The sequence below is a fragment of the Vidua macroura genome, chromosome 19 (assembly GCF_024509145.1).
Source record: "Vidua macroura isolate BioBank_ID:100142 chromosome 19, ASM2450914v1, whole genome shotgun sequence".
Classification (NCBI taxonomy): Eukaryota; Metazoa; Chordata; class Aves; order Passeriformes; family Viduidae; genus Vidua; species Vidua macroura.
In genome coordinates, this window is record NC_071589.1 from 9356690 (window position 1) to 9379823 (window position 23134).

The window sequence follows — 23134 nt, forward strand, 5'->3', positions numbered from 1 at the left end:
AGGGACTCAGCTAGTACAGAAATAGTATTTTACTCTGTATGTTGTACCTGGAATTGGGGTGAGGTGCAATGGGAAGGATAAACCAGTCCACTCACCTCTTGTATAGATGCTCCAAAGCAGAGCTGCACATAATCTGATTGGTGTTTGTAGGGGATGTTCTACACCAGAGATAATAATCTGAGCTCTAGTGACCATTTCTTACCTTATTTCTAGGGTCCATCTAGGAGAAGCTCTCCTGATTTACCTTAAACAGTGCCTGTTTGTTTTTACACTGAAAGGTTGGTTGGTTGGTTTTGCTTTCCAAGCAATTAATTTTCACTGTCTGTGACCCACTGTGGTGACATGTTGTCATAATAACTACAGGGAACTTATATTTGCTGGAAAAATCAAAATGACAATTTTTTTGGTCAGGCTGTTTGGTTTGATTTTAATCTGGGAAAAAAATGAATTCACATAATGATACACAAAGCATCAACAGATATCAAAAATAAATCAGCATATACCACTGGGAGATGATAAATATACACATTGACTGAAAAGGCAAGCTACATCCCTACTAAAAGGGAGTTGGAAAAGGCAGCTGTAGAAATGAGCAAGATCAAAACAGTGACTTCTTAAAAGGCTTTAGAAGGAAACAATTTCACAGAACAGGAACAGCCCTGTGGACCTCTGTGCTGTACATACAGGCATGAACAGTCCAGTCCCACACACAGGTGGACAGAAATGCCTCTCAAGTGACTATTATCCTGAGTGACAGATGGACTGGGAACAGTGACCTGCTTACCTGAGCCTGAGAGATGTGATTTTCCAGCTGATGGAAGTCACCACATCATTACCCAAATCTCTTTTTCAAAATCTGCCTTTTCCTACTTAGTCCCCAGGCCCAGCACACTTTGCAGTCCATCTGTTTCTGGATAAGAAGAGAAGGTGAAATCACATGTCAGTTGAGAAAATTATCTTTGTGTCAGATACTATCTTTCCAATAGTGTGTGCAGTGAGCCAAGAATGCTGGGTCCAGTCCCATCTGAGCTCCTTACAATACCAAGACTAATTGATAGCAGATTCATTGGGCACACTGCTGAAACACAAAAGTACAGTCCCATTGTAGCTGTGCGCCTTCATCTCTTTCTGGGATTTTTGTATTGCATTTTGGATCTTTCTTCCATTCGGCCTTGTAACCATTTCAGAGGACTAATGTTGACCAGGCTGTGAAGACTAATGAGGATGCGCAGTGCAAGCAGTCCTGGAACATGAAACACCCTTGTACAGCTTCTAAGGCTGTAAAGAGCATTCCTCTTCTATGCTTTTCAGGCTTTGTATTTCTGACCCTTTCTACACCAAAATGCTGGCTGATTATCATTCTATCTAATGGCTTTCCCCCGGTGTAGATCAAAGAACAGTGTGAATTTCTATGTGTGATCTTATACAAAGTTTCCTCCACTGCAGCTTGAGTGACACATTTCTTCGTAGGGGGATTGCTCATGGCATGGGAACGTGAGATCTGAGGGGGCTTCTGGGCATTGCCTGGAGCTGGCAGCTGCAGCAAAGCACAAGGGGGAATTAGAAAAGATTTGGACGGTGTGAGTGCTCTGGTCAGGAATTGGGCTGCTTGTGCAAACTGGGCAGGAAGGGCTCCCTCCTTCCCTCAGCCCCGGGTAGTTTTGCTGTTGGTTGGGGGGTTCCTTGCTACCCCCTCTCAGCACTGACAGTCCAAACTCATGCTCGTCCCCTGCTGTCACTGCCTGCTTATCCCTGCTTCCCTTGTCTTAACGTCAGAGGAGTCAGCTGCTGTTCAGACCTGTCACGCTCATTCCAGACTTGGTAATTATCCCACCCTAATGAGTGGTATTTACTGCTCATTTCCTTCTCTGGAACTCGGGGAAGGACCGGGAAGGACGTTTATCTCCCAGCCACACTTTTCTAAAGGTTAAGATCTTTGCCTTCAGCTAAGTGGAATATTGTTCCTGTAATCATACCTTTCTGCCTGATGTTTGTCATCTTAACTAATGTGTGTCTCCCTGAGCTGGATTCATCCCATACTCGTTCCTCCCATACTCATTTTTGTGTCAAGGCATTAATTTGTCACAAAATTTCTTTCATTCAGTTTAATTTCAGGACTGCTGCTCAGGCTTTTTCATTTGAGATCAGATCTCAAGGCCTACATTTCATGCTCTATATCTGTGAGCATGCCAAAAGCCAGTCCCTTTAAACAGTTCAAAACTGATTTCAGGAGACCAGGCTGAGAGACCTGAGGATGCCCAGATTATGCTGCTCTGGGCAGACCTCTGGCTGGCCCTCAGACTAAAATCTAAATTCTTTCTGAAAGTATATGTGTGTGAAGCATAGCACTGCGTGCTGGTTGCATATTGCTGGTTTAGCTTTGTGCGTTAAAAAGAGAATATAACAATAAAGCACACAGTCAAGAGAAGTGGCTGTCTGAAGTGTAACACTTGCCTTGTAGCTTTGAGGCTAGAAATCCAGCCTTGTGAGATTTGCTGACAAAACTGGGTGATACAATGTCTTGTGAGTGCTATTGCACTTAGCCGTGTTCTTGACCTGTGAATCAGAGATGAGCAAGTGAAGTGCCATCGCATGGCTGGCACAAAAGTGCCTTGTTCTGATTTTGTGTCAGCCATGCAGTCTGCAGCCACTGCCTGGATTTCAGCACTGGCTTTTAGCTCTGGTTTGGTGAATTTTCTGAAGCTCCTGTTTGGCTCTGAGTGCTGTGTTTTCACTGGTGTATCCCTGGAGAGCCCCTGATGTCTGAGCTGCTCCCTGTAACCCACCTACCTGACTTGCTCTTCTCTCCCCACCCTCTCCAGCTCCTTCCTGCTGGCCTTTGGTATTTCATTTGTTCTTTGCAAACCATAATACCTCAATTAAAATGCAAACGTGTCAGCAAGGAAGGCACCAAGAAAGTGTTTTCTGGCACTATGGGCCCCACCTCTCTCCCCAGTTTTAGTACAACATGATAATTATTCTGAGAGTAGATCCTCTTTGGTTGATGTCTCGCAACTGAAAGTAATGAAAAACATCATTCTGTGTAAGTTCCCTTTTTGTACTGATGAGAACGATCACACACACCACAAGCTGCAGAGAGGTAGACTATTTTCACTGAAAATCAATCCATGCCGCAGCACTTGCAGATAAGCCTGATGATATGCAAACATTTTCCTGCTCCTTGTTTAAAGGAAAACATGCTGCACCCACATGACCAATTGCCTCCTGTGTCTCTTGTGATCTGACTATTTTCTGCTGTATTTGAGTTATGCTAATGGGGACGATAATGGGCTGTGCCTCATTTCAGCTCGTCACAGCTTTTGCTAAGGGCCTTGTTTTCCCAGGCAGCCTTGGCTTCAATTCTGATAGCTACGGAGGAGAAGGTGTTAATGCAGCCCTGCTTATTTTAGCAAGCGAGTGAATCAGTGGTTTTAGGAAAACAGTTCAACACATTAACCCTTTATTTGCAGAACAACACAAAAAATCACTGTAGAGTGAACAGATGGCTTGGCATATTTTTAGCCTTGCTCTCTGTTCCCATGGTATTCCAGACTGTGTGGGATTCCCCATAGACTGTTGTAAGATTGGTGGGCCCAGCCAAATGTCTTGTTTTGCAACATAGCATCAGAGGGAAGGAGGGAAATTGAATCCTGTTGAAATCAGCTGTTTAAATAACTAAATGAAAGGTTCTCAGTTCTCACATATCCACAGATCGTGGGGGAGACTGGAGAGAGAGGTTGGTCTTATGATTCTGGCACTTGCTCATTGTCAGCTGCTACACTGCATTAAGAGGGACAAAATAAATGTGAATTACTCTTATAGTGCTGTTGTGTGTTTAAACAATAGATACATCCAAAGGTGTAGATTGGCAGAGGAAAAGCTTACCAGGATTTTACTGGTTTCTGGCTTGAAAATAAAATGGGGGAAGGTAGTTTTTGTAGCTTTGAACTGTCTGTTTGGGATGTGTACTCTGAGGAATTCTTAATTCCAGGCAATGATAATTTCTCAAGTCAGGTCAGATTGAGAGCTATTCTCATGCACTCTGTTTCGAACTTTATTGGTGATTCTTTGTGGTTGTAAAACGTTTTGTTGTGTAAGTAGAGAGGTTAACCAGGAAGGTATATGGTGTGAGAGAAGGGGTTCCTTAAGAGTAATGACTTTTGGATATCAGCTATGGTTAGACATTCTAACTGTAAGGATCATACCTAGAAAATTGGGGTAGGAATTGTATTTGTTGTTATCCCAAATTAGGTTTTTGTCATCGTATATTAAAGACTGCAAGTGATTTCTCAATGTGGAGCAGAAATCATAGCATCAATGCAAAATCATAGCAATCCTAACACTGCCTGTATTTCTGTTATACACAAACATTTATTGATGTTCATGGAGTATTATGTTAATAACTCATTTGCATATTAGAATGTTTTGAACAAGTCCATTCCTAATGTGTTCTCTCAGCAGTACTGTGTGGCTCAGTCTTTTACCATCAGAAGATAATAAAATGCTATTAACATAACAAAATGCTGAAAACAAGATGATGACAAGGGTCTGCCCAGTGGGGCAGATTTCATTGCAGCAGAGCACAGTTTAGAAATACCTGTGTATTGTGTCAGATCATCAGTGTGCCTGGTGTTCCATTGTCCAGTCGAGCAGATGTATTCAGAGATGACAGACACCAACCCGTGAGCAAGTGAAACAGGGTAAGAAACCCAGCAAGCTACAGCATAGACCAGCTCCAGGCAGGTCCCATTGCTGTCTGCAGCATCACTGCCTTTACAGTGCACTCTGAGTGTGGGGTCAGTATTGCCATCACCATTTTTAAGAAGGGGAAGCCAAGGCAGATGAAATAATTTGCTGGTAACATCACACTACTGGAAGACTTGCTGCTCTGCCCCCCATGCCACAGCCCCATGGCCACTGGATGTCCTTCCCCTGCAGCAGGCATCTCCCAGTCAAGAGAAACCCTCCTGCCCTGGGGGCCATGAAATGCATCCTACAGCTCCTGCCCTCCTCCCTCCAGAAGCTGAGACAGGCAGTTCCTGCCCTGCTCTGCTCCTTGTTCCTCTGTGCAGCGCTCCCAGCCCAGCTCAGCGGGTTGGAGCTGTGTGCCCCTGCCTCGGGGAAGGGCAGCAGCTGCCCTGCCGTGTGTGCTGCAGGTCCGCAGTGCTCGCCACTCCGTCTCAGCAGCTCAGCTGCGCTCAGCATCTGTCGCCCACCTGAGCCCCGGTGGTGCTTGCACAGAGCATTAACAACACATCAGCCCTGAAAGATTCCTTTTGCCTCTGAGTGCACTCAGCCACCTGCAGTGCTTCTGGAGCCACCTCTTTCTTTCTGTGCCTTTGTGATTCACTGATACATTTCATATCCTCCACATGGTGGATGTTTTCGGCACCTGGATAACTGATGGATATTTTTCTTCCCTTGGACCAAGGCCCCATGGACTCAGGTCGTATTTGGAAGAAGATGCAATTCCATATGTTGGTGCTAAACCCAGGGAAGACAAGTGAATGGACTCCCTTGAATTTGATTAGACTTTTTGCATTGCAGCCATTAGTAAATGATGGATTTGACAGATTTAGGAATTTGCTCAAAGTTTAGGCCAAGATTACTCAACAAATTTGCTTATGTCATTTAGGACACAATCCCAAGATCTGCCTTCTAGCTGGTAAATTGGATGTGCACAGTTAAAGCAGAAACTGAAACAATCCTTTCTGTTTACAGAGAGCTCACAGAGAAACCAACTTTCAGGCTTGAAGCCTGCAGATAAAGGGGCAATGAGTGATGCTTGAAATCAAAATTCAAAGCAAATTCAAAGCCATTGTTTCCAGCAATGATGTACGTCCCTGCATGCTTTGGGATCAGACAGCAGCTGTTGGAAATTCATGATGCTGTTTTGCAGTGCTATGAATTATTTACGATGCACAGTCTGCCAGGACTGGGTGGGCAGGCAGTTTGTTGGACTCGACTGAAATGCTGGCCTTCCACTCCTTACATGTGTGACTGGGAACATGGTCCTGTGTGCTGTAGGGTCGGTTTCAGGGAGAGCATCAGGTCATCTCATGTGACATCCTGAAACGGTGACAGCTCAGATTGCAACTCATTTATTCTAGCCAAGGTAAATCTTCTAGGTGTGTCTCACCTTCTCAAAAGGCCTTAGATGAGGGACTCCAGTTGCTTTTTATAGTTCCAGACCCTTCCTGATTTATATTTCTGGTGGGCCAACAATTGTGCTGATAAAACAATTGTGCTTTGCCTTTAATTGGAGTCTGTTCAGTTTTATTTTGCAGATAATGGTTCTTTATGTCTTTCCTCTGCTATGATCTTTTTGAACCTGTAGTTCCCTGCTTGCGGAAGTCTTTATACCTAGTAACAAATCATCACTTGATCACCCTTTTGCCAAATTAAACAGAAGAAAACTCTTCTTTTTTTGGTTGCATAAGGTGTTTTAATTGTATGTCAATTCTCTGCAACATGTCTGTGTTTTCAGCATCTCATATGACAGTGGGTACCACAACTGTGTGACTGCTAGTTTGTCTAATGCAATGTAAAATAATTTCCCTCTTCTTGTGTTGCTTTCCTGAAATGCCACAATATCATAGAGAAATCTCACTTCTTCCCCTCCATTTATAAATCCCAGCTCATCAAAAGACAGCCCTTCTGACTGAAGAGCTCCGACATCTGGGACCACACCAGTGCCAAGAACACCTGAACCCAGGGGCTGGTGAAAAGCACAGGGGTGTCTCTCACACACGTGGTGGTCTCACTGCCCATCCCTGCAGCCAGAGCAGCATTTCCAACTGTCCAGATGTAAACTTACACCCTTTCCAAATGTGGGAAAGGCCAGTCTGTTGAAACCAGGGCAAGTGCAGTTCTGCTGCTCCTTTTATAAATCATGTGGGAAGCTCTCTAATTCCACCCTGCAGCATTTACATGTTTAATCTCCTTTTGCTGTTTTTTTGAGGTTTCTCACAAATGCTTCTGCCTCAGGAGATCCTGCCCAAATGTCGCTGCCACAGCACAGCCTGACCTTTTCCTGCAAGTGCTTGTGTTGCCTTTGTCACAGCTCCCAGGTGCTCCCTGCTCGCACTTCAGGGTGAGACGTGCTCACAGACTGCTGCAGTATGAAGGCAAATTACTGAGACAAGTTGTATATTTCAAATGGCATCTTCTGGCTGTGATTTGGATCCTGCTGCAAGATTTCAGTGGACAGAGCCAGTGTGGAGTCCCTCTGAACTCAATTACTTCTAAATTTTACAAATGTATTTTGTGTTAACAAAATCTCTTCCTTTTTGAAGAAAATAAAGTGAGGTCAATAGAGGTCTGAGTTTCTTCTTGTCTGTAAATGGAAGCAGGATTCAGTTCCAGTCAGAAAATCTTTGCTGGAAAAAGTACTGATGTTGTCTTGGCAGCTTCAGTACAAGAGCTGGCCAGGGGTCTGGAGAGGGTTCCTTGGCTATTCAGTACAGGTGCCCCTGTATTGAACTCATTGCAAGAAAACATCAGTTTCAATAAATCTCTTCTGAGGTCTGTCAGTGATTTGTCCTCTTTTCTCCCCTTCCTCCACTCCGTCTTCTACAAACATCCTTTCCATTCTGCTTTTTCAAGTGTTCCCAGCCTCTTATGTGTCAAAAAGCAGCATGGGGCAAACACCCCTGTGCAGGGCAGTCAGGATGGCTGGGAAACCCAAGGGACAGGAGGCAACACCTGAAGTGAGCAGTTATTACAATGCAGAAACATGTTTGCATTGAATGGTAATCTTCCATTCATCCAGGCGAGTTAGACAATAGGGACAGAGGTTTGGTTTTCTCCAGTTGTTTCCCAAAGAAAAATGTTTTACTTCTCTCTCAGATTTATGTCTTCTCCCTGACTATTGGACATCTGCTGAAGAGTTCATTAGAGACACCCTTGCAGCTGCCAAAAGAACTAGCTGGATTGTTGAGCCTGCAGCTCATTTTTTTCTGCACTTGTTCACTTCCTACAGTGAAGAACTACTTTGCAATCCTTGTTTGTGCTGTCTAGCCCACCTGGTGAGGGACTGTTCTGTGCAGAGTGTGTCTGTCCCCAGCGCAAAACACTGCCCCTACTCATTGTGATGACTTCTGATGTTTAACTCTGGAGCACACTGTGCTCCCTGTGCTGCCTGTAGGTATCACAACAATCACACACTCATTTTACACTGTATTTTGGTAGCAGTTGGTTTTGTGGTCCTGTGTCTCTTGCCAGGGGATCAGCAGAGCCCATCACAGCCCAGAGATGTGGGGCCCAGGAGTCTGAGTGTGCCCAGGACTGGCACATCCTGTGTGTCCCACGTGTGCAGACCTGGGCTCTGCTGGGCCCAGCACAGACCGTTGTCTGTTCCCTTATCAAGGACAGAACTGCTGTCCCTCATTCCCTGGCAGAGGCCGTAGACTCCCCCAGTCCCAGGGGGTTGTTGATTGCAAAAAAGGCTTCACTGTCACCCAGCCTGCCAGGTAGGCTGACAAATCCACAAGTTTCCCAAGGTAATGAATAAATAAAACAACTTTTGATTCATTGTGAGGAGCCAACCCTTTCTGAGAAGGAGGAGGAGAGGACTTTATTTCTTTACAAAGTGAAGCAGAAGGGTGGTTTATGCAGTGTGGACACCAGAGAAGATTTAGGGGTATCTGCAGTTTATTTGTCCACAGATTGAAATTTCATTTAAAGCAATGCCTTCAGTCTGGAATTAACTAGGAAGAGCTTCTTGCCTTATTCCAGAAAGCTATCGGTGATCAAAATCCTTTTATCCCCTGACCTGCAATAGGAGCTGTGTTTATTCCTGGCTGAAGACATGAGCACTACTGGCATTAATTCCATCAGGCTGTTCTGTAAATTCTTCATTGTCTCCTGCATTGATGTCAATTATTTGCATTGTAATACGCAACTGAAAACCTGCAAATTAGATTTAGGGGAAGCTGGACACTGAAGCACTTTGCTCAGGTGGTAATTTCATTTATTCTTAAGATATTGCTTAGACCTAAATGTGAACATATCCTCTCTTCCTCCATAATACACACTCCCAGGCACATAACATCTCATGTAATTTGATTTTAAAAGTGTAATTTTAAATTACACTTGAGCAGCTGGTAAACAAAAATCATTGGATCAACTCTGGGAAATAAAGTGCCAGATTCACTGGGAACACCCAATGACACCACTATGTTATAGCACGATATTAAATAGAGTAGAGGCTTCCCAGCTGGCTGCAGGGATCTGTGCATTAAAATTTAAAACACAATTGTTGTTTGTGAAGGTGACAGAGATAACACCGACCCGGATTTTCCGTATCAAGCATGTCTCTACTTAATTGGTTTCAGTCAGGATTTTCAGCTAGTGTGGAGTGCATTAACCATACACTGTGATTTCTGGTGAAGCAGCTTTTTTTTTTGGAAACAAGATGTGTGTTCTGGTGCTCTAAATTAGTGGGGTTACAGTAATTCCTTGTGATACCAGGGTGGAAATTTGATAATGAGTCACACCGTAGTTGACATCTGGACTCTGCTGCCCGGTTGGCAGGACTGGAGCTGTGGAAGCCTTCTGCGATATGAAAGTTTTAAGGAAATACCTAACTTGTCATGGGCTCTGAACTCATCATATAGCTCCTTATTTGCCCTGCATATACAAACTGATTTTTTATTTTCCCTAAGAAAATGAGAGGGGAAAGGATTCAATTTAAGGATCAAGTTATGCCTTTCTCATTCAATATAGAATTTTGCATATGAGTAATTTTTTTTTCCATTTTTTCATCCAGATTTGCATGTTCTAAATGAGCCCTGTGGCTTATCATGGCAGTTATTGGTACAGAGGGAATTTATGGGCACTGAGAAGTGCCTGTAAGAAGTGTCATGCGCACACATTAGTGCATTATCTGCAGGGCTTTGGGAAACTGCTGGGGTTTTGCTAGTATGTGGGAAAAAAACCACACCAGAAAATTGAGAAACTAGGTCATCTGGATTCATTTGCTGCGTCTTTGCAGCTGGGCTTTTGTTGCTGCTCAGACTGACATATCTGAGCTCATACACATTGTGCTGCAGCAGGATTCTGTAGCCTCTTCCACGCCTGCTGTTCCTGCTCTCAGCTTGTTCAAACTCCTGGCTGGCTGGAGGGCCCAGGCCAAGGGCAGGGGTGTGTGGAGCTGGCTGTGAGCTCTTACAGTGAGGGTCCCTGCAAGGTGCTACAGGGAAAGGCACTGGCACACAAGCAGATGTACACAAGCTCCAGCAGAGTGGATCAGAGCCAGCTGTGGGTCCAGGTGTGCACCTCCCTGGACTGGTCTGCTTTATTTTTCTTCAGCTATTTGTTCCTCCTTTCCTTTTTTTTCTAGACAGCACAAGAGCCTCTCCAGTCTAGGCTGCTTTTCTTCCTCTATCCCAAAACCCTCCTGAAAAATTTGCCAGACCATTTTTGGGGCAAGTGCTAATTTGGTGGCTGTGTTTAAATTCAGTATAATCTCATTCTATTGGTGAATAATGATCAGAAAGGCTAAACTGTGAAGCTGAGATTGTAAGGAGTAAGTACATTGCTTGTTTGCACAGTGTACTGGACACAACCATTCTCTCATCACATGAATATATTTTCTACTGTTAATTTTCCTATACAAAAATTATATTCTCTGCTGTGTCAAGGAAGTTTGGTTTCATTCCAAGTGCCCAGTGGATTTTTCTCTCCTATAATCTAGATTATTCAGGGAATGAGACTGCTATAGACTGTGCCCCTTTGTCTGTTCTTTCTCCTTCTCTGAGAACTTGTGATAAGAGGGGTGCCGAACCACTAAGGTTTTAAGTTCCCCTGAGCTGAATGCATGGCAAGAGCTCCCAGAGAAGGAGATTCTGTTAGCACCCTGCTCTATGGTGAGAGGATAATTCACAGATTCAGCCCTTATTAAGCTCTTGAGATCCCCATAGGACAGGATTGATGAGTCCCAGCTGAAGAAGTTTTGGTCAGAGCACATGCCTTAGTCAGCACCAAGGTCATACAAGACATGATTTCTCCTTGCAGAACCATTTATTGTCTGGTTCAAGTGATCAGTGTGAGTATTTTTCAACTTGCAGTCTTCTGTAGAAGATACAGACTGTGTCAGTGCAACAGATGATACACCAAGCTCAACACATATTTTATCATCTTTTATTTTAGGTGGAAAAACTGGCAAAGTACTTGGACCCGAATGATTTGGGAAGAATCAATTTTAAGGATTTCTGTCACGGAGTTTTTGCTATCAAAGGTATGTGCATATTTCTGAAAAATAATCCAGTTCAGTTCCACTAATGTTTCTGTGGTTGCAGAAAATGTAATGATCAAAGACATCCTCTCTTTTAACTGTGGTTATTTGTAGTGACAGTAGAGCAGCTCTGGGAGCAGAGCCAGGATATTTTTCCATTTTGTGCATCTTGTGTATTAATGGTGAGCAATGCTAGAGTTCCTGCACCCATAGGTGCTTGGGCATTGGTTTACTGCTTTTTTTTTGTCAGAATAAATGTGTTGTGGTTTAAAAACAAATACAGCAGAATGAAGAGTAGCTTTGTGGTTAACAGGCAGGGCCCAGGTTTGATACTTCCAGATTCTGATCTTGTTCTGCCACTGATTTACCTCAGGGAGTTAGGGAGCCCTTGGGCTTTCGGTTCTCTAGTAGGAAATTTACGACTATTATATTCCTCTTGAGGTATCTGCAAGGTATAATTAATTCATGTTGTTAGGGAACGCAGGGTCATGTATTGGAAGGAAATAATTTAATTACAGGTTGGCAGTGCAAACCCGGAAGATTAAGATCAGGTGGATCCAACCACCTCCTTTCCAAGGAAACAGTCCTTGGCAGAAGACACAGACATGGTTATGCTTTTGAGCTTAGCCTAAAGGCAACAAAAAAACAGTGGGGAGGAACTTCAGCTGATTTGCTGCTGATTGCTTTTCTAACTTCCCATAGTGAAATAATCAATCTTTTCTGGACATGTGGTGTGTCCTTTCTAAAGTGTTGGAGTGATGTCATAGCCCAGAGGCTTCACTTCAGGGACAGGGTGAATGTCACAGTGATCATGGTGTGGTTCCAGGAGAAGCTTCTGGAGAGTCTGCTATGATGAGATTATTATGAAGCTATAACGATGCAAAAACATAAAACCACAGTACTTTTAATTAAAGTTTATGGCAGCCAAAGACAGAGTATAATTAGGTAAAATTACAGTGAGAAGCAGCTCTCATCAATGTTCTTGGAGACACCGTCCAAGGTGACACTGATACTTTTGAAGAGAAGGCAAGAGAAAGCCCAGGAGGAAAGTTATTACATTTGTGCACAGACCCTAAAGTCACTGCTTGGGGTTTTCCTTCAGCAGAAAATGCTGTAGCAAACTGAGCTCTAGTTTAAGTAAGACACAAGCTCTGTAAATCATCTGGTGTCTTCTGTAATTCACAGTCTAAAGATTGCACAAATGCACAAAATATGACCAGGAAGGGATAGAAATGACTCAGAACATCTCTTTTGTGGTAATTGTGCCCTTGTCCGTGTACCCTCAGTGATGGAGTGGGCAGCTGCATCTCCTTTACTGTGGGGACAGCGTGAGCGCATTGAGTTATCAGAATCATGAGGCCTTGGGGGTTTTCATCCTTGCTCACCTTGTGGGAATTAATTCTTTTGTTCATATCCTAGGATTTAATCCTGCAAAGATGTGACCAGATCAAACTGGTGTACCTTGCACTCCAAGTTTATGAATAGCTTAAAGCCCAGGTGTGGAGCATGTAGGGTCCAAATCGTTTGTGTGGTGGTTGTTAGGATGTATCTGTGAACAGCTGCAGAGAAATCACCCGGTTCTGCAGCATCACCTAGAGCTCCTTAGCACATTATTAGCATTTCAACACTTACACCGACTCAGTGCTAAGTCTTTATCATCGAAGCAGCAGCAGCTGTATTTATTTCTGATAAGACACGGTGCTGCATGTTTTCACAGCATCTCTTTGGAAAAACTGCTTCTATTGTTCACTTCACAGCATGGAAATTTTATTTATCTTTGGCTATCTGCCATATTTCCCTTAAAAATTAAATTGGTTATGTTAAAGTTCAGAAAGAGCATGTCTGTCTTTCAGAATGGAAAGCCTCCACCATGTTGTTTTAGTGCAGCCACATCCCAAGGGAAGTAGCAGGCTTATTATCAAACAAAAGCAATTTGTCTTGGCAGCAACAGATTGTAAATATGATTCTTTGACATCTCAGCCTATTACAATTGCTTGGGGCAGTCAGATTAATAGAGCAAAATGAGATGCCACTATAAATCCACTGGGGTTTTCAGTAACAGAGTATGAAGTTATGCTATTCTTAGCAATGGAAGCCAAATGTTTAAATTCAAGCTTTACAATCCTAATGCCTTACTATATTTCTTATTTATGAGATTTTAAATTAATTTGTCTTGAAGATGCTTGCCTTTATAGTATGGTGACAAAATTGTTTGCTGCACAGAGGTGATACAGTGTCAAGGTTTTTTTGGTGGTTCAGTGCCTTGAATTTATTTAAATCATGAGGTTTGAGACATCTAAGAGCAACAGATTCAAATCAGAGTTGACCTCTGATGATGTTGGTTTGAGCATATCCAGAGTTGGATTTCTGTGAAAAGCTAAATACTGGAACTTGAAAAAATCCCAAACATCTAAGTGTTTAATGCTCTGTAAATGGTTGATAGAGAAACTCCTACCCCTGGATCTAAAATCTGCAGCTTGGCCTCTCTTCTCCATAAACCAGGGCATTGTTTACTCTTGTATGGTACACATGAGAAGTGTTGTGTTCCTCTACAAATGGACATGAAGCCTTGTTTCCTCCTGGAGCTGCATAAACCTCATGACATATGGGTCATGTACCTCTGCAGCAGCTGCTAGGACTGTCAGGTGGAAAACAGTCAGTTACCTTCAGCTGCAGAGTAGCAGGAGCTATGGGTAAAGATGAGCAGTCTCACTGACAGTAAGACCTTGGGAAGTGGTGGAGAAGGTTTGTTCAAGTGGGGGTAAATAATGCTAGAGGGCAGAAGGTGTTGAAGGAGCCCCTTCCCATTGTGTCTCTGGGGTAGAATACTGGACAGAATACTGGTATGGTGCTTGCTATTTATGGAAAGCTTTGCTTCTTTTGCTGGTCTTTTGTGGATTAAAGGACTTTACTTTTGCATCTGTGCTGAGTCCCTGCTGTCCAGGCTGCTTTCCCCATGCAATTAGGCTTTGCCAGAGCCAGGGATAGGGTTGCCATCAAATTTAAAGCTTTGCAGCAATTTTATTGGAATGCCAGAGTATGAAGGATTTACTTGGGCTCAAGCTGCCCTCTCTATCTGCTGCCTGCAGGGTTTTAATAACAATCTGCCTGTAGAGCAATTGCCATGAAATAACACCTGTAGCCTCTTACCTAAGTGCTTTGTGGCACTGCTCAGAGACACTGAGAGCAGCCAGAATATCACTCAAAGGCTGAATTCCCATTAATTTCAGCAGGGTCAGCATGGGAACCATTACTGTTTGCTCACAAGAGCCAATGACTGTTTTTGCTGTTCTGAATTTATAAAGTACTGATCCAGTAAATATTTTCTGCCACTTGTAATACTTAAAGGCTTGAGTGGAGCTGTTAATTCCCTGTGCTCTGCAGGCTGGTGTGTTCCACAGTCAGATATGTTTGCAGAACCAGGCTCTAATTGAGTCTGACCTGTTCCTTGTATTCTAAGATTTCTATTGTCTTTCCAATAGCCTCTTTACTTTGATATTCTGCTGAAAATTACCCAAACCCTGACAAATAAATGGGGAGCTCCCCCTACTGCCCTCGGTGTTACAGTTCACAGTGATAAGAGGGTACTGTATGAACACAGATTAATACAGAATGAAAACACAAAGGCAGATATATTCTGACTTTATAGCTTATTTCAGCCATGAAAACAGTGCTGACTTCTGTGTAGTGTTTGGAGGGTCATGGCTTTTATAACAGGAGAGACTGAGCCACGTCAGCACAGAGTATTTCTGCATTTATGAATCTGTGTACTTTAGCAGAATCAGTTTTTTCAGATGAAATAATACAGCCTGTTGTTCTCCTGGAGCAAGGGATTCTTTCCCTCATCTTGTAGAAGTTTAAGGACATTTTAGTTATGCTTGGTTATGGAATTTGAAAATGGAGAGTTGTAGGAGCTCCTTCATATTCATTAACAGTGTGGAAGAAGCACAGCTGTGAATTTATACACTTCCCCACCTGCAGCAATAGCAACCTTTGAATCTTCAAAATAGTAACACAGACCATTATGTGCCTTCAAAAATCCATCTCTCTGCTTCCCTAGATCCTGATGCATCTAATTACTGTAGCTGGTTGGAAAGCTTCTAGAAGTAGGCTATATATAAGCACCTAAAAGTTAAAAAGTAGATTTGTTTCCCTGTGAGTTCCTAGCACTTTTTAATGAAAATTCCAAGAATACAAATGTACCTAAAGTTTCAAAGACTGTGACAGGTTATTTGGACTGTGAAATAATGAAATTTGATGGTGTTTTTTCAAAACAACATTTTCTAAAGCAGAGTATTTCTGGCCTTCTGTTTCACTGGAGGTTTTTTTTTCTTAATAGCTTTTATAGTTTTATTCAGATACTCCAAGCAAACATATTTCTCACAAAACCAGTGCCAAGTTTTGGCCATCTCCTTCAACTAATTATAAAATCTAATTTGCAGTCCCATAGCTGAGAAAAGAGTTTTACCAGCTGTGCCCTGAAGATCCAGCATGGACTAAGAGATAGGCATGTTGCAGTCATGTAAAAGGGAGTTTATTTGCCTATAATATCTAGGACCAGGACAGCTGCACCAGCATGGGAATTTCAGTAAAGCACATCAGAAAACCCCAAAGTCTACATGAACCCTTTTAGGTTCGTAGCTACAGATCTCAGGCTTCAATGAGGCTGTAACTGGAGATGATCTGATGGATCTATCCATTCTGGTAAGAATAACTTAACTGACAGGGGTGGTGCTTGGTATGGCTCCAGGGACAAGGACTATCACTGAATGTGCAGACTTGAGCTCTCCTGGAATTAATTACCTATAGCTGCTCAATGAACTGAAATTTGCTACTTCTGAAAGTACTTGAGAGTTTTCTAAGACTTAACTAAATTTCACTAAATATACCCTGAAACCATAAATGAGTCTAATATACCACTAAAATCCAAGGGCAGATAAGGTAAAAAGCTCTTGCTGTTAGGAGAAATGCCAAAAACCAACTAGATTCAATTAGGTAACCAGATTTGATTTCCTATAGCATTAAAACTGCTTAATTGCCTGTGAAGATTGTCTGATGTGTTATGGGTTAAATCTCCTTCTTGGAGCATTTGCAGGAAACAGCTTTGCTAAAATTGAGTTCATTTGTGGCCAGAATGTCTGTTTGCAAATTGAATGTTTGTTAGGGTGGAAAACCCATTTTTAAATAAAACTGATTGTAAATTTGTAAAATTATCTCATAAGGGATATCATGGCTAGCACCTGAGTGAATTGAAAAGGTTCATATCTTCCCCTTGTAAGTGACTTGTAAATGACTTTCATCCTTTTTGCTTAGGACTGAAGATGACCCTGTTCTGGCCAAATGAATTGAGTTTGCTTTTTCATTTGTAGTATTAGGATAAATATTTTTAACTCAGATAATTTTGACAGACCAGACTAGAGTGACTCAGTGCTTTGTTAAACTAGAACTCATACACATCCATGTTTCAAAGAGTCTCTTTGAGTGGACAGAGAAGCTGCTTCTGTGCTGGCTCATCAGGTGTCTTTAGCCAGGAAAGAAAATTCAGCAGCTTCTGGCCACTCTCATTTTGTGATCTGATTGTTTAGTCCTTTCTCCAGACGCAAGCTTGCTGCCAGTCTGCGTCACAGTGATTTACATCGAGCACAGCCTTTCACAGTGTTTCTGCATGAAGGGCACCCTTCAGTGGAGCTGCAGCAATGGGTGCACAAGGACCTGGAGCTAGTCCTGGCTTACTATCTCTGCTTCCTCACTGTTATTGCAGTGCAGCTAGGTCTTCTTGCCAAGTGCTGCCCAGAAATGTAGATGAAATTTTCCCAACTGCAGCAAAAGAGAGAGAACATCGAGCACATTAATATCTTATGATACAGGTAGACATCCAAATGAAGTATCTCTAATCAGCCATGTAAGTGGCTTTCAGTTCTACCTTTTCCAGGAAAATGAATTTATAGCAATAATAGAACATCTCTAGTGCAAGAGGTCCTTAAAGTAGCCAGGAATTATTCCTTTGCTTCATTGCAATGGATTATTTTTGGACAGATTCTAGCCTTAGGTGCACAGTGCTGCACAGCTTGAAATATCCACCACGGCAGTTCTGCAGACCTCAGCACACAGGGTTCTGCTCAGGAGTGGCTCTGCTAGCAAAGAACGAATTTTTGTCCAGTACCTTCCTATTTCCATATTGAGATTTGCCAGAGTAAACCTTGATTTGTTGTTGTTTTCTGCCTGGACTGTGACACACTAATTTAGCTCACAGCGCTTCCCAGGCTGCAAGCCAGGGTGTGTTCTAATAAGAACACGTCCTGGGTAATAAGAGCACACATGGCACAGCATTTGAGACACTCCAGTGTTCTCTCTTTATGTTACACCATTGTGTAGCCCTCCTGGAGTATCTGAAAAATTCAAATTACATTTAGATGAGGGGAGCAAAAGGTGAGATTGTATTGGCACTGGGGTGGTCCAAGGAAAAGACCAGCATCAGTCCTCCAGAGTGAAGAGATTCTGATTTGTGTCCTCACAGGAAAGAGAAGAACAGAGAACTTATTCTTAAAACTGAGTTCTTAACAGGAATAAAAAAAGTGGCACAATCTTTAGATTCTTGAAGCCAGTGGATATTTTTTCATTCATTTGCTGGATGTTGGAACAGGTTCAGATGTCTGCGAGGTAGCGGTGATGTGGTTCAGTAATCTCAGAGGAAAACTGTCTCTCAGTATTTCCTTCTCTCCTTCCCTTTTTAATGGAGTATCATGATATGCAGATCTTCCCAGGAGGATGAAGAGAGCCAGGCTCTCATGCCAGCTTGCCTGCAGAGCAGTGCACAGGGGATACTGCCTGCTGCACACCCAGACATCTCCCCACTAAAAACTCACCTTTGCAGAACGAGACTGGCTCAGATGAACTTATGCCCTGAATCTGCCAGCACCAATGGAAATTTGGCCTGTGACTACAATAAAAGCAAGATTTGGCTTTGTTTGCCATTTTCAGCTATGCAGTTTGGTAATCAAATTGGATCAAACGGCTGCTGATGTTCTGGAAATGAGTTTGGTGCTTGGCCAGGTTCTGGATCAGGTTGTAAAAGCCTGGGTCAGGTGGCTCTGGTGAAGAAGCAGTGAGGGCTGCACTGAGTCAGTTGAATGCAAAGGAGGCAATGCTTTTCTCCCCAGTGTTTTTACTGAATAAATGACAGGCCAAGAGCTATTGTGAAGTGCTTCTCCCTAATGGACAAGGGAAATGAAAGAATGTGATCAGTAGTAATCTTAGATAAGAAATTAACAGCAAAGAGGGGACACACAAGACTCTACTTTTCAGACCCTGGAGGTCTGAGAGCTGTTTGTGACTCTAGCTCTAACAGACCAGTCTGGCTGGCCTTTTGAAAGGAGGCAAGGTAGAAACATTTCTAAGAGCCTTGTTTTGGGCAGTTAAATCCTTTTTTGAAGACCCACAACTTCTGTGACTTTTCCCCACTAAAAAAAAAAAAAAAAATTGGGAAAGCACTGAAGCACTGTTGTTAGCACAAGTGCATTAGGAAAGTAAAGCCTGAAATTATGGTGTAAACTATTGTTGTTGAGAAATTTTAGAACACTGAAAACATGCCCCGTTCGTTACACTACTCTGCATCCATTACTGTGTAGCACTTGGTATTTATTTTCCTTTCTTGCTGGAGGTAACTAATTTTAAGGAATAGTTGCTCCATCTCACCAGAGACCTTTTAGCAAAGCAGTTCATACCTGTGATGAGTCTCACAGTGGGTGCTGGCACAAGGCAGTTTGATGAGCAGTAAGCTTTAGTTGTTAATGTCAAAAGGTAGAAACAATAAATTGAATTTTCCTCTGTGAGAGGACTAGCAAATAACCTTAGGGCAAGCACAGAGCACTTTAAGCTAAAACCAAGGGGAAGAAAAGGATTATGGCTCGGTGGGAAATGTGACAGTTACAGGTAGAGCAAGTTATGTAGAAAGATGTTCTCTCCAGGCAAACAAGTTTAACAGCTTTCCTCTGTCAGCCAGTAGATTATATTTTTGATTGTTAATCCCAGATAAACTCCTCTTTGGGAAGTGACCCTAACATACATTCTTGCCCACTAACTTCTCCAGCAAAGTGGGTATTTAACAGCTTCATTTATCCTCATTTATCTGCTCAGTACCACCTGAGACTCTCACTTTGCTGCAGAAGCTGAAAAAAGTCTTGCTGCCTTTGTCCATGTGCCATTTCTGAAGTCTAATGATGTCTCCACTCAGCAGGTGCTACCTCGACATGTGCCTGTGTGTGGTAGACAGGGACAGCACAGTGGTCCCCCTATTAGGCTTCTCCATCGGGTCATTTTTTCTGGTTTCTAAAGTAACTCCTTTCCTTTGCAAGGGACTCCTCTCCATAACCATAACATCCCTACCGATGTTATTCCTTCATGTAAAACCAGGTGAGAAGCTCAGCTAATGGTATAAACCTGTTCAGATCACCCTGTTTCTTCTGGCTCACCTGCTTTGGGAGCGGTATCCATGTGTAATGTGACAGCCAAATATATTGCATTAATGCTGGGATGGAAGGGACTGCTGGGCAATTGCAGCTTCCAGTAGGATAGTGCACAACACATGCTGAGAAGGTTTCACACAGTCTGGGCCCAAGGCTGTGAGCTGGGTGCTCTAAAATAACCTCGCCTGACATTACTGCCTTCTGCAGCTCACCCTTCCAAGTGGAGTCACTGGTAATTAATAGGGAACGAGGCATCTGGTGATTTCAGTGTTTCTATATTTGTCTCAGGTTTTCAGATGAGAGAAAGGACCAAGGGAAACACAAACATTGATTTTTCCAGCTCTTAATGTGGTTGTTAACAAAAGCAAACACACAAGCTTCAAATCTCTGGTTGCAGTGCATAGATATTTGCTTGTGAAACACTCTGTGAGAGAGCTTTTTTTGAAGGGGGGTTTGTGACACTTAGGCATTGCCCCTTTGTCATTTTGACCAGAGAAAATAAGAAGCAGCTTCTTCTGACACTGATGTGCAGTAGTTGGTAGCTCATGCCAAGCCTGCAAATCCAGTGTTTGACTCCAGAGCCTGGGTTTGGTTATGGGTTTGTACCCCACAGGGTAGTTTACCAAGCCAAGCAATGTTCAGCTTTCAGTTTCATTGCAGGCTAGTGTATCCATGCTGAGATAATTGCACTTTTCAAGTTCCACATGTTGAATGTGGGCTGGGCAGAACTCTGAAGGCAGAGTTGTGTAACACCTATTTAAATAAATTCCAAAGCTGCCTTTCAAGGTTTTGTGCATACAGATTGGCTAGAAGCCAGTGTTTCTTCCTGCATTGTCCATGTAATGAAAGATAAGCTCTTGGCCTTACCATTTCCTCTCTTTCTCTTTACCAGGCTGTGAAGAGTTACTAAAAGATGTCCTGTCTCCTGAAAACTCTGAGCCCCAGCACTACCAGCCACAATATGTTGATTACTATTACCAGGTAAGAGAAGCACTAATTCTGGCTCATGTTAGTGGGCTGAGGAAGCCTCTGGGGTGATGTGTAGTTGGATCATTGTAAATGTTTTATCACCTCCACCCATGAAAAGATTAAAGGTGCAGTTAACATCGTGCATTCAGAGGAGGATTGTGTGTCAGTGGTGTTACAGACTGCAAATGATAATGAAATCAACAGGAAAAGCATTTTACCTTCACAGGTAGTGAAGTGTGAGGACAATTCTCATGTATTGAGGAAGGATGTGTTAAGTGTGCTGGTGAGCTGCAGTTACACACAACGGTTTCACTGTCCATACAAAAAATAGAGACATTTCCTGCACCTCAGTGCCCATCACCACTCTGCTTGTTTCTAAACCCCTGTTTTTTGTAACTGATGACACAGATAACCACCATGCTGTTGCTTGGTTACCTTAATAGATGCCATAAACCAAACTCCTTGGTTTGCAGTAGCTGATAGAGGCTATAAAATGCAAACAGGCTCTGCACACAGTCGATGTTCCCCTGTTGCTATGCAGACGTGTCAGGCCTGTTGTGGCACTCGTAGAATGCAGGTGACAGTTGGGTCTGTATTCCTTAGAGATTTCACATCTGCTGTCATGCAAAGATGTGCTGCACAGAGCTCTTGAAGACAACCTGCAAAACCCTGCAAACTGCAACTCTTCTGCCATCCGTCCTCCAGGAGAGCCTGAGGGTTGGAATTGCAGTTGCTAATCCTGGTAACAGCTGCTGAGTTTCCTATTTGAGTGCTGGATTTGTGCCTCTGGGAGAGGGAGGGGGCAGAAGGTGACCCTCCCTGATCAGAAAGAGCTGATCTGACGCTGCTGTGCTGGAAGTCTTGCTGGTCACTCCTGATGGCCACCAGTCCCCTGCATGGTCCCTGCAGGGGGTGGCACCACTGCAGTGGAGTCCTGCAGCAGTGTTTGCCCACTTTCATGGAGCCAGTGCAGGATTTGTGCAGCCTGGGAGCAGAACCAGGTCCTTCCACACCTGCCCAGGCCAGGTGAGCTGTCGTGGTGGGGAGGGGACAGGGAATGGTGTGCACTGTTGTACATCCCACGCTTATCCCACAGCTGTTCTGCACCACTGCCCTCCAGAGGGGCTGGTTCCATCTCCCATCTCCAGATCCTCCAGGTGCAGTTTGGAAACTGTTCGCTAGATGTCAGCTAAAGACTGGGAAAAGGCGTGAACAGCCTCTGCTCCCACCTTAAGGATGCTGTGCTATGGCAGGAAGTTGGAATTTTCTAGCTGATGAAGCAGAGGAGAACTGAGGGTCAGGTGATTCTGTGGATTTGAGGCTATCATCATTCATTTGATAGCCTCGTTTGTTCCCCATTCCCAAAGAAGAACATATGGAAAACATATAAGCTGTCCTTGCATCTCCCAGACATTAATGAGTGTGAATTCCTGGTGCTATAATCAAGTTTATGGGCAGCTCCCATTGGCACAAATGGTAGTTGCGTGTCTAATCTGATTTTTACCCCAGTACGTCCTTTGCATGTCTCTCTAATTCTCAGGTGCACTCAAATTCCCAGGCAGCAGAAGGACACAACTGTTATGATGGTACAAATAGAAACTTTAAAAGCGAATGCATCTTTTTTTATTCTACCCAAGGGGCTGTGCTTACACAAAAGCAGGTACTGAGCTGGTTCATTGTTATGCTGTCTCTGCATTCTTCCTTCCACAAAAGGAAGGACTTGAAGGGAAGTTTCCTCTGTCCTCTGCTCTGCTTTCACTTTTCCTTCCCCTCCCAAGGGCCCTCTCCCTGTATTGTAGCTTTCTGAAGCCCAAAGGCATCAAACTGAAGAGGTAAAGGTAATTCTAAGATGTGGGATGAAGTGGCAGAAGCCACTGTGAAGTGCTCAACTAGTCCAGCTGTTTGCATATGTTGAGTCAAATGGAGAAGAAGAAACTGCCAAGCCTCCAGCCTTTAATTAAAACCGAGTGCAATTAATTTAAAGGGATATATAAAGCCTCCTGATACCAGGAGCTTGGGGTATTTAATTTGACATTTTTTAAATGGTCTGATTTTACTTTTTGTTTTTCTTCAGTGTAAACAAAGAGCAAAAGCTGACAAGCTTTTAATGTCTGAAAAGTTTGTTAAAAAAATCCTATTGTGTATGTAATTCAAAATGTAAAGGCCATTCCATGGAAGGTTCTTAATGGCCTGTATTGAGAGGCTGTGTGAGTGATATCACAGGCAAATGGAGAGCTCTGCCTTTGAGCTCAAGGCTGTTGTGATATGCAGAACATAAAGAACGAAACTTTTAGGGGTTACTACAGGATGTCCCACTGACTTCCATCAGCAGTGATTCAGGCTGTAGAGTGTGTCTTCTCTTTGGACCAGAGACAGCTGGTCCAAAGAAACTTAGGAGGATGGAATTGCAGTTAGGAGATAGCAGTTCTAGAGCCCTTCAGCTTTGGGACCTACAAATAAACCT

The 23134-nt window shown here is 43.2% G+C and overlaps 1 protein-coding gene and 1 long non-coding RNA gene across 4 annotated transcripts in view; one reads left to right on the forward strand and one right to left on the reverse strand.

Moving 5' to 3' along the window:
• Window positions 1-23134, forward strand: part of RAB11FIP4 (RAB11 family interacting protein 4) — a 111670-nt gene that overhangs the window by 25094 nt on the left and 63442 nt on the right. For 2 of the 3 annotated variants that reach the window (XM_053994365.1, XM_053994366.1), the window contains exons 2-3: window positions 11152-11239; window positions 20594-20682. In XM_053994365.1, the coding sequence (XP_053850340.1) occupies window positions 11152-11239; window positions 20594-20682 (177 nt within the window). Of the gene's footprint in view, window positions 1-11151; window positions 11240-20593; window positions 20683-21298; window positions 21413-23134 lie in introns of those variants that run through there. The other variant, XM_053994369.1, reaches the window with a different exon arrangement.
• On the reverse strand, window positions 16652-21211 carry LOC128816614 (uncharacterized). Its single transcript, XR_008439967.1, has 2 exons — window positions 21106-21211; window positions 16652-17053 (listed from the first exon to the last, which is right to left on the reverse strand). It is a non-coding gene; the product is annotated as an uncharacterized LOC128816614 (long non-coding RNA).